The 17,487-nt window shown below is 45.3% G+C and overlaps 1 protein-coding gene across 1 annotated transcript in view; it reads right to left on the reverse strand.

Moving 5' to 3' along the window:
• The window catches only part of Sorl1 (sortilin related receptor 1), a 167,345-nt gene that overhangs the window by 95,994 nt on the left and 53,864 nt on the right, over positions 1-17,487 (reverse strand). The window contains exons 7-12 of the mRNA XM_059267669.1: positions 17,383-17,484; positions 16,226-16,395; positions 12,994-13,186; positions 9,488-9,605; positions 9,202-9,275; positions 2,864-2,952 (exon numbers count right to left, since the gene is read on the reverse strand). Of these exons, the coding sequence (XP_059123652.1) occupies positions 2,864-2,952; positions 9,202-9,275; positions 9,488-9,605; positions 12,994-13,186; positions 16,226-16,395; positions 17,383-17,484 (746 nt within the window). The remainder of the gene's footprint in view (positions 1-2,863; positions 2,953-9,201; positions 9,276-9,487; positions 9,606-12,993; positions 13,187-16,225; positions 16,396-17,382; positions 17,485-17,487) is intronic.

A 17,487-nucleotide genomic window follows, 5' to 3' on the forward strand; every position in this document is an offset into this window, starting at 1 on the left:
GGTAGAAAGTAGGGGATGGAACTTAGTTGGAGGAAAGAGATCCCTTGAAGGCATGCCCGGGGAAGCTATACCTCGTCGGTGGCGGCGGCATGCCCTTCCTGCGGGGTAGCTCTGCTCAGCAACGTGCTCCCTGACATGCTGGTTCTGCTTTCCCTCCCAAAGGCAACAGAGCAGCCAAGTGGGGCTGAAACCTGTGACACCGTGAACCCAAAACAAACTCATCCTTCTTCACCTTGTTTCTTTGGGGTATCTTTTCACAACAGCCACGAGCCTAGCATGTGGCCTCGCTCTCGTCTGCAGCACAAGGAATCCCTGTGGTCTCTGGAGGCTGTAGACAACCTTCACTACCATCCCCTGCTTTTCAGAATCACCCAAGGAGGAGCAAACGCCTCTGGGAACAACACGCCCAGTAAACGCCACGTGGCTACACAGATCTGGGCCAAGCTCGAGCTGGTACTTGGGATGCATGTACCTGTCGAAAGGAGGCCAGTCCATATTTTCCTGTTTGCATATGCTTTATCTGAACCATGCGTTGCAGACACTTCCAAATGACCCGCACAAATAGAAGAGCACTATTGTGTCCATGATACCCACCATCCACAAACCCCAAAGCCATTATGGGATGCCTGGGGAGGGCATGATGGTTTTCTGTCAGCAGGTTTATTTTTCTGGCCATGTTTTGTTGCAGCTAGTGCCGAATGACACTGCGTTCCCTGGGCACATATGCACCGACAGATGGTGGCAGAGGACTAAAATCACACTTGGCTCCTCCTTCAGAGGAGCCAGCTTGGAATGCTAATGCGATCTGCGGAGAAGTTAAACAAGGGAAATTGAGAACTGACTCCAAAACCCGAACACTAAAACTATACAAAGAATGCCATCTATGCCCAGGAAACCAAGCCCTGGCCCATGTACGCCTTCTTCACATAGTTTACTAACCACGGCAATGAACTTCCTCGCCTACCTTACAGCGAGAGGAGGAAATGCTGGGGGGGGGGGGGGGACCACAACATCCTGTTCATCTTTAGATGTACAGTACCTGGCACAGCTATCCCTTGCTCAGTGTGTGAGGTGTGAGTTAAATGACTAGACACACAAACACCAGCAGATACGTGGGATGTGTGCTCTGTGGATGTCATCCTCTGAGCAAAAGCGAATCTGAACATGGATGCGGGGTGTCATGTACAAGCACAGCACCCCTTGACGCTAGTCTCTAGAACTGTGGTTTCCAACCTTCCTAATGCTGCAACTTTTAATATAGTTCCCCAGGTTCTGGTGACCCCCCCCCCTTCAGCCATAAAATTATTTTTGTTGCTACCTCGTAACTGTAATTTTGCTACTGTTACAAATCATAATGTAAATATCTGTGTTTTCCAATGGTCTTAGGTGACCCCTGGGAAAGGGTTGTTTTGATTCCCACAAAGGGGTTGTGACCCACAGGTTGAGAACTTCTCCTATAGAGAAACAGCTGCCCCATGCCACCCAAGGCCAAGAGCAGCCAAGAGGAAAACCAAGACCAGAGCTCTGTTTCTCTGACTCCTGGAGGCTCAGTACATGTCCACTTAAGCACAGGGGAAAACCGTCTGTTAAAATCTCCTTTTCAAAGCATCCACTTCTTGCTACTGGCCAATTCTAAAAGTAGCAAAGGCAAGGGAAGTCTGCTTCCTTCCACTGCACAATGTGACTACAGAAACCCTCTCCGCCTCCTGCAATCATCTAGCTAAAGGGTTCAGGTCAAAAACAAGCAGAAACGAGGGCCAGTCGGTCCTTCCCAATGGGAACTCTGGTTCAATAGCTTCATGAAAGCAAACAGAGAAATGATCCTGGGTAAAACCAAGCCTTACAGGGGAAGAAGTTACAAACTCCTGACACTTTGCTTTTTTCTTAGACATGATCCAAGACTATCAATAATGACTCTATCATCAGCTAATGGTTATTTCACCTTGCTGAGCCTCAGTTTCCCCATCTGTAAAATGAAGCAGTTTACCCCTAACATCCCAGCTCAATCTATGACAACCCCAAGACTAAATGCAGCACAGCAGAAGTTACCTGGTTACCACGTGACGTGCATTTGGCAATCACTGTTCTCCTGTTACTACTTCTTATCATCTAACTACCAGTCATTCTTCGTACAAACCTTTGGATCTACCACTTCTACAAAGCAAAGACATGTTTGGAACTCTCTAGTTACATGTGACGAGAAAGCAGAAGAGGGAACTACCTGGGGGAAGGAAGAGAAGCAGCCAGAAAGGGAAAGGGAACCACAGACAAGGCGGGAGGGAGCAAAGAGTTGAGCAAAAGGAATAATGTCACGTATGTTAAACATAGATAAATAAATAAAAATACCACAATGAGACCCTTGACTGTGCATGTTAACCCAAAACAATTTGTTAAAAGAAAGAATGTAGGTAGTTTTTAAGTCATCATTCAAAGGAATAAATATCACGTCACTTGTTTCTCATAGCCCCCCACTCTGACAGAAGAGACCAGTTATTTCATAGACATGAAACGTTGAAGTGATGTCCAGAGGTCTCAAGTTCTCTGTCAAGAACCTCACGCTGCAGAGAGAATCCAATGATCAACATAGACACCAGCCTGAGAGAACAGTTTGATGTCAAAAGAAAAGGACGAGGCAGACACAGTAACTGTGCCTCTAATCCCAGCACTTAGGCTGAAGCAGGAGTGTTGCGAGGTCTACACCAACTGGAGCTACAAAGTACGTTTCAAGACAGCATGGGCTACATGGTGAGACCTTATCTGGAAAAAGAAAGGAGGGAGGGAAAGAAAAAGTAGAGAGAAGGGTAGAAAAGATTTTGTTATATAAAAAGGAAGAGGAGAAGGAGGGGAAATCAGAAGCACTTACTTCAGTTCGTTGGTCTCCATGCCCTGGGCGATCGCCATGATGATGCCTCCATGGTCCCCCCACGTATAGTAATGAGGTCCAGGAAGGGCCTGAATACGAAAAGAAAAAACAGAGGTGACACACTGCTGCAGAGGTGAATGTAGAAACCATGCACGCGCAGACACACACACACATACACACACACCACAGCAATGACATCCACTAGACTGTAGCTTCCAGTTTTCAGAACAGGTCCTTCTCCATCCTCTCACTCACGCCAGACACAATCTTAGAATCCAACAGAGCTGAATTCTCATACTCCAGACTTGAGATTATCTCAGAGAGAGAGAGAGAGAGCACTGCCTAAGATGCATGAAGCCTTAGGTTCATCCCCACACTGCGAAATAAATAAACAGCCAGCCAACCAGAGATCCTGTTCAACTCTAACCATGTAAGTTCCCTGAAGCCTGTCGGGGGGACTTCATGACTGGAGAAGCTACCCCCACAGCTACAGTTTCCTGATGCAGCAGCCTCACCCCAGAGGAAAGCCCCCATTCATGGAGCCCCTCAGTTCCAGGCAGGGAACGCAAACATCCATAGAAACTGTTTCTACAAAAGGAACTGGGAAATGACCCCTTGCAGGCTGGGGATAGTGTGGGAGGAATCCAAGAGTGTAAATCCCTTAATTGGAATGCACCTCTCTCCCTAACCCCCGAATTACATTCAAATGAAGGGGTCTGGAAAGCATCTAGAGAAAAATGGTATTATATACATACATGGAAAAAATACGCTTTGTGAAAATGGGCTATTATAGTTGCAAATGATATAAGTGATGTGACAACACACAGGTTGCTCATCAGAACCTGGGGAAACAGAGGCCAACAAAACATATTCAAAGTCCTATCAACCCAGATGACCACTGGCCCAGATTTCAGCAAACACAATGCTGGGAATAAAGTTGACATGAAGGATTCCCAGATAAAGGAAGGCCAAGGGATCCCATAGCTAGTGGGTCGCCACCTCAAAGACAGTGTGGGCTCTACAGGAAATGAGGGGTATCAACTCAGGAATAAACTGAGATCTTCAGGAACTGTAGACAACCAAGAGAAATGGCAAATACCTGAGGGAAAATCCAAAACTGCTTTTTTTTTTTTTTTGCTGTTATTTAAAATCAGAAATAGAATTTTACCAAAAATAAATGAGTGTTTTCAAAGTATATAGACGTGACACATACAACAAAAGCAGAAAGATGGGGGTGGGGAGTCACGTGATGCAAACTTTCTGTTTTAAACAAGTTCAGTGTGAAAAATCAGTGAAGACTATGAAAGACTAGATATGTATGTTCTAACCCTCAGGGAAACCGCTAAAAGAAAAGAAAATAAGAGAGAAACACCAAAAGACAGAGTCTACCGTATCTGGTGGGTGAGGAGAGAGCTTAAAGGTAGAGTACCTCATGAGCATGCACAAGGCCCTGGGTTCAATCCTCAGCACTGCCAAAATGCAAAAATTGAAATAACACAAAAAGACACACACACACACACACACACACACACACACACACACACACACACACGGGAAAAGAGCCAAATGAATATAAAAGAAATGAGTAACAAAAATATATTAAAGTCTTAATTCCATTAAATAAATAAGTAACTAAACAAGCAAAACCTGGGCCAGTGAGATATCTCAGAGGTAAGGGTGCTTACCTCCAAGCCTGACAACCTGAGTTTGCTCCTCAGGACCCACACGGCAGAGGAGAGAACCAGCCTCCACAAGCTGTCCTCTGACCTCTACACAAGCACCTACCACGCTCCTCAAAAAAGTTTTAAAAAAAATTAACTTATAAAAAAAAAAGCAAGAATCTACATGTTGTCTACATGAACACAGGTAAGTAGTAGGTAAATGGACAGTAGTAGATGTATCCAGAGGAAACCTGAAGTCTTGTGTGTTTGTATTTTTTAAAATGTCTAACATAAATAGCCTACCAAAACACAGAAAGAGCAATAAATAAGGAAAGTTTTAATAATATAGTAAACACACAAATCATTGATATGAGGAATGAAATTATCACCACAGACTCTACAAATATTAAGAAGATAACAAGAAAAACTCACTAAATTTGGAAATCTAAATAGTTAGGCACCAACTGGAGAAATTGAGTTTCTTGCCAAAAAATATTCTAAGAAGAAAATTCCAGCCCAGTGGTGAACTGCACAAGATGTAACACCAACCTTAACACAGGCAGCCAGAAACAAAGGAAGGCCAATCAGCTTATTTTATGAGGCCAGCCAGACCAACACCAAAACTTGCCAAAGGCACTGCAAATGGAATATTACATACTAGTATTTCTCAGAAAGAGATCCTCTCCATTTTTAGCACATCAAACCTAGCTCTATTTGAATAGGATAATGTATTATGGCCATGTGGGATTTATTCTGTAACCAAAAGTTAGCTGACTATGCAAGCATCAATTAATATAATTCACCACAGTAACAAAGAAAATCTATATCATCCTAATGATATAAAAGTGACATTTGACAAAATTCAATACCTGTTCCTGATTTTTTAAGAGTTATAAATAGACTAGGAATAACAGGGGTTTTTCTCCATTTTGGTGGAAAAAAATACATATACACATAAACATATACAATCAAGACCTACTGTTTGGACAGGTACACACCTGTAATGCCACTATTCATGAGGCTGAGACAGAGAACAAAAAGACCAGCTTGCCTGGATTACAAAGAGAGACTCTGCCTTAAAAAAAAAAAAAAAAAGTAGATAAAATGTTTATCCTCGAGACAAAGAGCAAACTGGAATACTCACTCCTCCTAATTCTATTTAACACTACAGGGAGGTCAGAGTCACCATAATAAGAGGAGAGAGCGAAAGAGAAAGAGAGAACACAGCACAGAGGGGAGGAAAAGAAAATTACTTAATAAAAGATCAGAAAGGGAGAAATATAACTGCCTTCCTCTGCATCGGATACGACTGTTGATAATAAATCCACATACAAGATAACTAACTCAAATCAATTCATGCCTTCGGCAAAGCCATAGAAGGCAGAAAGCATTGTTATACATTAGTATAAAAATCTAGGAATGAAGCCAGGTACGGTGGTCCATGCCTTTAATCCCAGCACTCAGGAGTCAGAGGCAGATGGATCTCTGAGTTCAAAGTCACCCTGTTCTATATAACAAGTCAGGACCGCCAGGGCTACACAGAGAGACCCTATCTCAAGAAAAAAACAACAACAACAACAAAAAAAAAAAATCTAGGAATAAACTTAAAGGAAAATTCTATTTGTAGTAATACCAAGTTTAAATATCCAAGAATAACACACACACACACACACACACACACACACACACACACACACACACACGGATATTGCTGGGACTGTAGCTCAGTGGAGCACTTGTTTAGTATGTATAAGACCCTGGATTCAATCCCCATTGAATTAAGAAAAAGAAAAAAAAAGAAAGAAAGATCAAGTCAGGCATGGTGGCATGTGCTGGTAATCCCAGCACTCAGGAGGCAGAGACAGTAAGACTGTGAGTTCCAGCCTCAGCAACCTAAAGAAATGACATACAAGACTTTTACATTAGAAACTTAAAGATACCAAGAGAAATTAAAGAAGACATGGAGAAATAGACTACAATTATAGATCAAAAGACTCCACGTTATTAAGAGGTCTATTTACCCTGAAACCGAGCTACAAATTTAATGCACTCCCTGGGAAAGTCCTAGCAGAACTGACGGGTTATGCAGAAGCACAAAGGACTTTGAATAATGAGTGCAATTTTGAAAATAAGCAAAGGACTTATCCTAATTGATTCCAACACTTGCTATAAGGCTTTGGTAATCAAGACAATATGGTAGTGGTGAAAAACAGACACTTAGCTCAATGGAAGAAAACAGAAAGCCCTAAAATATACTCACGTACACATGACAAATTGATTTTCAAAGAGGTACCAGGGCAACTGAACAGGAGAAAGCAGTCTTCTCAACAAATGCATAAAATGGATAGTAAAGGAGGTGTCAAAAAGTCGTTCAACCAGATTAAAATATGAAAAAGGGGGGCGGCAACCTTTCTCTTATGACACATTTAGAAATTTTCTCTAAATGAATCACATGTGCAAACACGGCTTAAAACTATAGAACACACACACAAAATACGGGACAATAAAGTGTCAGAAATTAAAACAGCTGGACAAGTAGGCAGAACAATGAAGATCTGATTGGATAAACAAAAGCCACCGTTATTCCTGTGGTGGGGACGAAAGTCCACAGTAAAACAGGACTAGGCCACAGGCAATGAAGCCTAGTCCATGGGCTTCACATTCTCCTGAGTGACAGAGTCCAGGAAAACAGGATAAACACTGCATTGATATAGAACAGCACTTAGATAGAATTCCAGACATGGTAACAATATGGAGCGGTGGTTCCAGACAGTGATGAGGGTGGAGAGAGGAAAGTATATTACAAGTGGATGCAAGAATACTTGGGGGATGTTTGATATTTGAATTTGTGGAGATGAGGGATGGATCTTATCAAACGGAACACTTTAACAGATTTGCTGTCGTTCACAGCTCTCGGTGAAGCTGTTAGAGAAGACAGTAAGAAGGAATTGTGGGGATCAGAGAATTTGCATAACCAGCTAGTTGGAGGGCAACCAGGATCACAGTCACTCTGTTCCCTGCAGCCATCTGTCACCTGTATCCTTCATCGCCCAGTGTAGGGGATGGCTGATGCATATCCCACATGAGGCCTCTGCGGTGAAGGTCACCCACAGGGACTCTGAGGCTTCCTCACAGGTAGTCTCTGCCTCCCACCCCCGGTTACTCCTCTGCTAGTTCCCAAAACAAGGTCCCTTGGGTGCTGACTACTTCCTGGCAGGTATGACGTATGCCTGGAGCCTCAGACAGCTGCCCTGGCAACAGCCAGGCAACGCGGTTCCACTGGAGGAGGAGCAAGGCCCGGCTCTCTACCCAAAGGAAATCACTTGCAGATGTTCAGTCCCTGTTGTCACCAGCAGCAGAAGGTACTAAAAGCCTGCAGGCCTCTGCCGATGAAAGGACATCCCACTCCAAAGGAAGCAACAGCTCTGTGACCCGAGGAAGCAGCTGTTCCATCTTTCCCATGGGATAGACAAGGACGACCCGAAAATTGCAAACCTTGAAGGCTTGTTTGACCCCTCCCTATGTCCTGATCACTTCCTTTATCTGAATGTGGGCTTGTATTTTCCATCATCCTGGGTAGAAGCCTTAACTTGTGCACATGGATGCATACACACACACACACACACACACACACACACACACACACAGAGTGTCTGTGTCCCTCCATCTCTCATGTAGTAGGATGATAAAGCCTGGGCCACATATGAGCAAACATATAGAGCAATGTTTACAAATAACCCAGAGCCAGACTGTAACATTATTGCTTTGCATATTGCAGATTTAAATGTGGAAGCATGCCTACTTCATTCTCCATAGGAAGCACTGTGAGGATGGAAGCTGACTGGCTGCTGCTTACTCTTCAAGCCAGCCACACGACTCTGACCTGATGCTCCACAAATTCCTGTGCAGTGATCTGTTGAGGAGGTCAGAAACCATCCCCAGGGTCATCATGGACAACCCCCCCTCTCCCCCCCCCCCACAGAATAAGACCACATGGACTCCCTCTGGCTCTCTAAGTCATGGGAGGCCAAAAGACTTTTTTCCAAGTTTCAGAACTCTCTAACATCCGAGGCCACAGCTTAAGTAGTGACTTGTGCTAGAGAACTAGCTGACCATTGAGAACTGGGCATGGTTAGTGCTCAAGGTTCAAACAGGTTACTGTACAGCGTTAAGACAGAAAAACGGTCTCCTCCCATAGCATGGGGAAGATGGAATTACGCAGCCAGCCTGGCTCAGAAACCAGCAGTGTCAGACCCACCACAAGTGCATTGTAATTTCTGACACATTCACCCAATATTACTGGGCATGCTCTCTATGCCAGACACTGTTACCACCCAGGGCTGAAGTAGTAACCAAAACAGATACTGTATTTCCTCCTATGGAATGCACAATCCTAGAAAACTTGGTCAAATTCACAGTTGTTTCTAATAAAAACTGAAAAAGGCTGTTTTTTATTTAAAGTGATATTTTGGCAAAAAAAAAAAAAATCATGAGCACATTATAGGGTGTGAATACACAGGAATGTGGCTAGCTCTTCTGTGGGGCCCTGGGTTTCTGTATAAATGTACGGATCATATGCAGCATCACAGACCTCTACCAGGGACCAGTGTGCTCCTGAAATGTTGGTGCACAGTCCACATGCTCACACTTAAAAGAGCCCTGGGACCAGGAACTGACCTCTCTCCACCTGGCTCCAGCGCTGCTCGAGATGTACACATTGGTCTTGCTGGCCAAGTTCTTTCCCACTGAGCCTGAAACACAAAAGGGAAGAATCACTACACATTCAAGAACACGCTGGAAATACATCTGGCCCTACCAGACATCCCGAGTACTAGCTAATCACCGCGATAATGTCTTAAAGCCACAAGGAGTAGTCACTGCTGGAGGTGTAGAGGATCACCATCTATCTGGTGATATAACCAGCATACCAAAGCACCTGTGGCAGCAGGCAATGCACACTTACCGGTGGCAATGATGAGGCCTGGGGCTGACTCCTTGGACAGGATAGGCATCCTCCGGAGTTGGAGGTTGAGCAGCTGACTCAGACGCTGGGCCAGGTGGAGGGAACAGCCCTGGGAAAGCTTTAGAAGGAAATTTCCAGATGGGATCAGCAACAGCACATGCCTAGGACTCCCTCAAACCCAAGAGTCTATCCGAGGACCCCATAGCAAGACCCAGAAGAAGGTCTGGCCCCGAAGAAAACGGACTTACAACCCAGTGGTCTCCAAATCTCCCTAGACAGAGCGCATCTTCCGAACCAACATAAATGTCTACCACTGAAGGAAAGAGAAAAGTAACTTAAAAGCCCTGAGACTCCCAGGAATAACAGTTACAAACCAAAGGCAACTAACAACAGAGAAGGAAGACACTCCACTGCTGCTGTCACCCAGAGACCCTTCCCAGGGACTCAGAAACAAAGAGAAGTATCATGATGCCTTGACTTTCTGAGTCAGTGCAGAGGTGCCTCAAATACGACTCTGCAAGTTCCATTAGAAGAAAAAGAATCAGTAGTCGAAAAGTTTCCTCGGTACGTGGCCAGATGTATGGCATGTGAGATAGGAATGGCCTAGAGGTCATGTGGAAACTTTAAAGGCTCCTCCCACACTGGAACAAAGAAGCAGGCTTCAGTGTCATGGAAGCTGGCTTCCTCACTGTGCACAGATGCTGACAGATCTGCAGACCACCACAATGCTCTGCCTCCCTCGCCAGGCCAGAAAAGTGATGTCCAAAATATTTCAGACGTATCAGTGATCAAAACAAGGGACCTCTGTGTTCATAGCACAGGTGAAAATGATGACAAGGATATTCAATCTACTTCCTTTTATTACACACACAAAGATCCTTCTAGAAAACTAATCTTGCTAGCTTCCCAGTTTGGTGTCAATTAAAAACAGGAGGAAATCAGGTTGGCTCAAAGAATTTTTCCTTACCTAATTCTTCTTTTCATGCCTGTTACTTCAACTACAAGGAGGCTGATCCTTAGAAGTGTTTCTGGACCCTTGCATCCAAGTTTTAATCATATATATTACTATATAGTCTTTTCTCCACCTGTAGTGGTTTGGATTGAAATATCCCCCAAGGGTCCTGTTCTAAGGATTTGGTCACAGGCTTTTGGTACTTCTGGGAAGTGAATCTTTAGGAGGTGGGGCCTAGTGTAAGGAAATCATGTCATTAGGTGTGCCTTTGAAAGGGACAGGGGGATGTTGGCCCCTTCCTCTTTGGGTCCCTTTTCATTTTCTGTCTGCTATGATCAAGTGAACTTATTCCATCACACACTCCCACCACGGTGTTCAGCCTCGCCATTGGCCCAAAACAACGGTCAGGCTAGCTCTGACAAAAACCACTGATACCTCTGAAACCATGGGCCAAAAGTCAGTTTTTCTACCTCACAAACTGATATTCTCAGTCACTTTGCAATGCTGACAGAAAGCTAATATGCCACCTATGATGGTGAATGTTCGCTGTCAATTTGATTGGATCCAAAATCACCTAGAAGACACTCCTCTGGGTGTGCCTGTGAGGGTGTTTCCAGAGAGGTGAAGATGAGGAGGGAGGACCCACCATGACTGAGGCAGCACCATGCCATGGTCTGAGGACCCTGCCTGAATGAAAAGGGATAAAGGTGAAAGCAAGCTCGGCACCAGCAGTGAGCCTTTCCTCCTGCGATGATTGCAGCCTCAGACTCTTCAGCCAATAATCCCTTTCTCCTTTACGTTGTTTCTTATTAGCTATTTGGTCATAGCAAAGGGAGAGGGACCCAATCAACACCTAAACTAAGAACCAGAAACTAAGATCTGATTGACAATCCTACAGTTACAAGACTGAGAAATAACAGTGCCACTGAATGTGTTTACCCAAGCTCCTCCCCCTCCCGCTCCTCCAGTGGCGTGTTCAAAACTGCCTAGACAAATCCCAATCAAGATAGACCAAGCTTCTGAGGCCCCAAATACTGAGGAAGGGGGAACTGGCTAGGTGTTTATCCATGTCTGTTCATAGCCGTCCTCTTCCCAGAGTTAGATTTCATGTAGTATACCAAGACTTGTGGCCAAAAAAGAAGAAAAATTTGGAAGTACATGCTAAGTCAAGAGTTTCCCAAAGAATTTTCCCCAGGGGAGGAATACAGATAAGAAATGCAGGGAGACACCGTAGCTTACCATGAACAAGCAATTCAAAAACACAAAACATTACGTGACTGATTAAATACAGTTGCACCAAAAATTAACCCTAATTTCTTTTTCTAGTTTCTTTCTGCCTGCTGGAGCCCTAGGTAAAAAAGAAATAAAAGTGGGGGGGGGGCATTGCAGGAGACCACGGAGCACAAGAATCAACTCATGAGAACACTTAGTGGGACCAAGACATGGCTTAGAATGCTTAGCTTTTCAGATGGGCACAGAGGCAGGGGACACTATACTCCTTCTTAAACCCTGCAGGTTTCAAATGAATTGTATTGTCATTTTTATAATAGTTCCAGGCCAGAAGAAATACAATACCATCATGTGTCTTTTAGAGTTAAGTCTAAAGAGTGCGTGTGCGCGCGCGCACGCGCGTGCGTGTGCGTGTGCGTGTGCGTGTGCGTGTGTGTGTGTGTGTGTGTGTATGCGTGTGCACCAACAGAGCATCATTTAGAAACAACAGTATACATAAGCTGGAAGGAAACCTGTCCGTTCTGGTTCCATGTTTCAATAATCACAAGCCCTGCTAATGGAAAAACTGCACCTGCCGGCAATGGCACGACCTCTCAAATTTTGGAAACCTATATGACACTGTCACTTGCATTTTCTGTCCCACCTTGATTTTCCCACTAACTTTTTCATCAAATTGACTCACAAAACTCCAGCTCCCCAAAGATGTGATGTCCTCAAAAGAAATGTGATCTACCCTCATGTTGTAGCCCTGAACTCACTCACGCTCATTACTCAAGCAATTAACGTAATGTCTAACAGATGTTATGGGTCATGTGCTTGCTTCAAAACTTTTAAATGAAGCTGGGTGTGGCAGTAAAGGACATAATCCCAGCATTCTAAGTACTTAAGGGCCTAATATAGAAAGACTGCAAGTTCAAGACCAACCAGGGCCACAAAATAAATTCCAGGCCAGCCTGAGCTACATAGCAAGAGTCTATCTCATAACACAACAAAACTTGAGATACTGGGCTAAAGGTGTAGTTCAGTAGTTAAACACCTGTTTAGCCTGTGTGAGGCCCTGGGTTCAATCTCTGAAACACCACAAGGAAAATTCTTCAATATCCCATGGTGCCCCTCTGCATTTATCACAGCCCCCACCATGCCTAGGGGTGGAGCGGGGGACCTGAGAAGACAGATGTGCATATGGAAGTTTGTTCCATGTGGCATTACCAGGGTGTTCTATCATCTTGCGTGCTTCCTGTAAATATTGAATATAGGAAACTGCTCCAGAGCACAGCTCTCTGCTTGGTATGAAAAAAGCCAAACACGATGAAAGCTACTGTACCTCACAATTGATTTTCTCTCCATATCCTGTGAAGGCCGGGGCCTGAAGAAATTCCCAGGTTCCCCCTTTGTCAAAGGTGATGACCGACCTCATGTTCTCCTCATTCATAGAACCATTAATCAGGGTGGCGATGTAGACTCCTTGTAAGCCTTCCACACGGTGAAAGTCAGCAAACGGCTCGTTTGCAAAATACCTGCAGTCAGAGAAAAAGCAGCCGCCATCACCCAGAACTGGGGTTTGCTTGCCATTTCACATTGTGTGCGGCATAATATTGAACCATCGTAGTAAAGTACACAATACCACGGCATTAAGTATGTTCACAATGTTGGGCAACGTGAGTTCCAATTTTCACTATTGGCAGGCACTGTCTGTTTTCCCTTCAGTTCCAGGCCTTGGCAACCACAGATCTGCTTTCTGTTTCTATGGATCTGCCTCTATGGCTTGCCTGGTCTGGCTATCCCCTACAAATTGAATCATGCCATACCCTTTACATCTTGTTACTTTCGCCTACATGTTTACAAGGTTCACCCATGTACCATGTACCGTACCTCATTTCTCTATAGTTAAATAACCTGCTCTTGAAAAATAAGTAAAAAGTATTTTCAAGGGCCAGGATGCTCAGCCAACCAACAACTCCTAAAAAAGACACGGAGGATGTAGAAGATGCCGTGAAGAAGTTGACAGAGCTACATCCATTTCTTCACTATGAACACTGGTTCAACCCCTTTAAGAAGCCTGGACAAGTGGGAAGCCTTGAGTCAGACGTGCAAGACACTAGCGACAATGGTGTGGCTCACAGCCTGATCTGATCTGAAGAAATACGAGTGAGTATTAAACCCCGCAGGGTTACCTGGCAGGGTTTCTAGAAGCATCTATTGCAGCTTCGCAGTGCAACATCACAGACAGCCTGGACGGCTCTCCAAAGCCTGAGACCGCACTTGTTAACAAGAGACCAAGGATCTCCCAAGTTTTACCTGCTGTGCTAAGAGCCCACAGGAGGGGAGCTTTTCACTAACATGGCACACCCATGCCACATGTAACATCTGTGAAGGAAAGGTCACCGTGGTTCATGAGTGGCTTTTAAAATTTGAAGTGTGCCCTTCACTGCAGGGGTTCTTAGCTATGGGCTGCAAATAAAGCAGAAGATTGATTATGATACCCCATCGTATGTCCCTGAACTGGATGCTGGTTGGGCCACTTCAAACAGGGAGACACACACAGCAACCATGGCGGCAGGAAAGGGTTAAAAAAAATAAGTAGTATTAGTGAAGATGTTCTTGGTTGGCAGAATGAGCAAAGGCACCAAAAACATACTGGGGTACAGACCAACCCCTGTGTCGTGGGACTCCTTGGGTCTCTATTTGGGAATGGGCCCTGGCCTTCACCGCTGCTTCCCTCCATTCTCTTGCCTCTGAAATCCGCCATCCTGAGGCTCACTGCTTGTTATGCTCAACTGGGAAACCTGGGTTTCTCTCAGACAAACCCGGGTTCTTTTCCCTGCCCACCTTCCTGGAGTTTTAGCATTTAGTTCCTGTCAGCTTTTACCTCACAATTCCTCTGCTCTAAGACCAAACCATGCCTCATTTCCCTCTTTGGTTTGCATGAGGACTGTAGACTTCATGTCGGTATTCTCTTCTGAGAACCCATTTTCTCCCATCTCACCCTCACCAGCCCACTCCAAAGCACTTCTCCCCTTCCTTCCTGGGCTGAAACTTGCCAGGCAGTTCACCAGGTTCCCCCTTCAGCCATTTCCCATGCAAAAATCGATATACTGGCAGTCATCCCCACAGACTAAGCCAAGTGCTCCTTCGTAAGTTGCCCCAATGGGTCTGCCACGTGGTTAGCACATTAGTTCCTACAATAGTCCTACAATTAGCTGTGGCTTTCCATAAGATTCCTCCAAGAACAACCCTCGAATGCCAGAGTGGCCCCCTATTAAGAGTGCTCACACCGTCTCTTAATGAAATGAGAGCCAGTTCCTCAGCATCACACTGCCCTACTTACTCAGTTCAGAGAAGTTTATTCTAAACCAGCCTGCCCACCTTATCCCATTTCATCTGGCTGAGACTGAGCCACAGATGACAACAGGTCACTGAACTGAGCACATCTGAAGCCCTGTCACCCTGAGATAAAATGTGAGAATAAGAAGAAAGCTGAACAGGACGCTGGCCTACTACTCTTAATGTGAATCTATTTTCAATGTCTCCACAGGATATGAGACACTCAGACACCACTGTAGGAAACTGTCACACAGAAAAGGCAGTCTATGTGTGTGTAAAGACCCCCGTGGTGACATAACCGAGGTCACTACTTCCTTGGTAGTCCTCTCCAGGTTGGGCTCCCACTCTGTCCTACCATGAGAAATCCATCTAGTATCTGACAAATGAGAAAGATAAAAAGTCATTATCAAGCTGTATGTTATTCACTCCATAGCCATGGGGGTCTCCAAGGTGTTGGTGGCGAGGTGGGGGGTTGCTGCTAAAGTCAGTGAAAGACATGAGGGACCACGGTTCATGAATTTTAATTATTAAAACAAGTTAAACTCTACTATTCACCCACAAAAAGAAATGAGGTACTAACATACAGCCCATGGGGATGAACCTTGAACACAGGTTAGAAGCCAGACACAGAAGGTCACATACCATTGCATGATTTCATGTATACCAAATATTCAGAAAAAGTAAACGCAGAGTCCTCAACTGCTCCCAAGGCCCTCAATAAAGGTAGTACTCAAAAAGCAACCAGTACTAGGGGTACAAAACTATCCTACACTTGTGATTGCCAGTTAAAGGGGCAGTGACACGGGGGCTTTACTATCACATACCTTATAATTAGCTCTAAAAGAGGCTGTCCCTGAGTCACTTGGAAGCAGGGCCCCTGTGTTCCCTGAAGTGATGGTATCTTCCAACTGGTCTTGCCCATTGGCTCAGAGACCACAACACCCAAGGGAGTGGTTAACAGAGTGCCTGAGGTCCTAAATGTCACCTAGAACAGCAGCACTCAGCCATGGCTGCACACAAAACCCCTTGAGGACAACCAGAACCACACCCCAGACCAATTCAATTGCAATCTGAGGACACCTGATCCAGGGGTGGATGTGGGGCACACTTGGAAAGCACCTCAAGCAAGGCTGGGTGTGCAAGTGACACTGCACACCACTGAGGTAGGGGGAGGCTGGTGGCCTCTGCTGACCCAGGAAGACAGAGACAGGGGGAGCCTATGGTCTCCTTACCTCACCAGGGTGTCACTGCCGACCCCTCCGGGGCTATAATACAGCACGTTCTCCAGGGACAAGGAGAATTTCAGCCCCTCTGCCTCTGAGATGTATAAGTTGGTACTGTTGTTGCTGTGACTCACACACACGAACACCTGGTCCTCTGAGGCATCCGCGATGTAATATTCCTTTGGAACCCAAAGTCAGGAAACAAATAGTCAAAATCACGATTGTCCTTGGGAGCTTCTTACACACACATGAAAGCAATGACTGCAAGTGTCCCCATGATGAAAATGCACAGAAAGGCGGCAGCCGGGGCCCATCCTGAACAAAGAACCTGAAATGATTCTCCCTTCCAAGTGTCCATGGCTGGTCTACACATGAAGCTTGCTGGTAAAATACAAGAAAAGAATGGGCCTCTGACCTCCATAAGTGACCCAAAAACCTCTTTTTTTGGTAAATGATGCTTCCTCATTTTCCCCAGCAGACCTTTTATTAGCACAAGGCACAACATAGATTAACATGTACTTCATTTCCTCATCTTTTCCCTAAGGAGACTAAGAGACCCTTTAGAAACCAGAAAGAACTGATCATCATTCCTGTTACATACCCCACTGAGCTATCAACCAACTGCTGACGGCAAAGCCTTCCAAGGAGACCTCCTCACTGTAGGCACTACACTGGGGACCCAGACTGCTCCTTCCTAGCTATCTGTGTACCCTGATATTGAAGGCATTTGAGCACAGACTAGGTACACTTTCTCCATTCTGTTCTCGGTCTTTCTAACCTGTCTATTTCTACGAAGCAGAGCCTGAATGCATCCCCTTTTGGAATCTTGGCCATCTGTAGGGAATAGAGCATGTGGTTAATAAGCAAGTGCCATGCACAAGTTTCCCAGAGCTTGAGGACTGGCATACAAGGCCACTGACCGGCACCAACCCCTCTGCCAATCCTACTCCACTTAAAGCAGGAAAAAGGACTCCCATTCAGCTCCACTTCAAACAGTGAAGTGCACAGCAGCAGACCAACAGACCCAGAGTATAACAGGTCTCTTCAGAGGCCTCTCTGGAGGGTGCCCACAGGGAGAATGTAAAATGCTCATGCCAGCAGGACATTCCCATGATGCTTGGAGACAAGCGCCCTTCCCCTCGCTCCTCCCCGCAGACTTCACTCACATTAATAGGATGCTTTGTGACAAACTGGGCTGCTCTCATAGGCTTCCGGCCAAAGGAGACCCAGAGCTGGACAGATGACTGCTGCTGGCCGCCCGGAAGATGCTG

Source organism: Peromyscus eremicus, chromosome 7, assembly GCF_949786415.1.
Source record: "Peromyscus eremicus chromosome 7, PerEre_H2_v1, whole genome shotgun sequence".
Lineage (NCBI taxonomy): Eukaryota > Metazoa > Chordata > Mammalia > Rodentia > Cricetidae > Peromyscus > Peromyscus eremicus.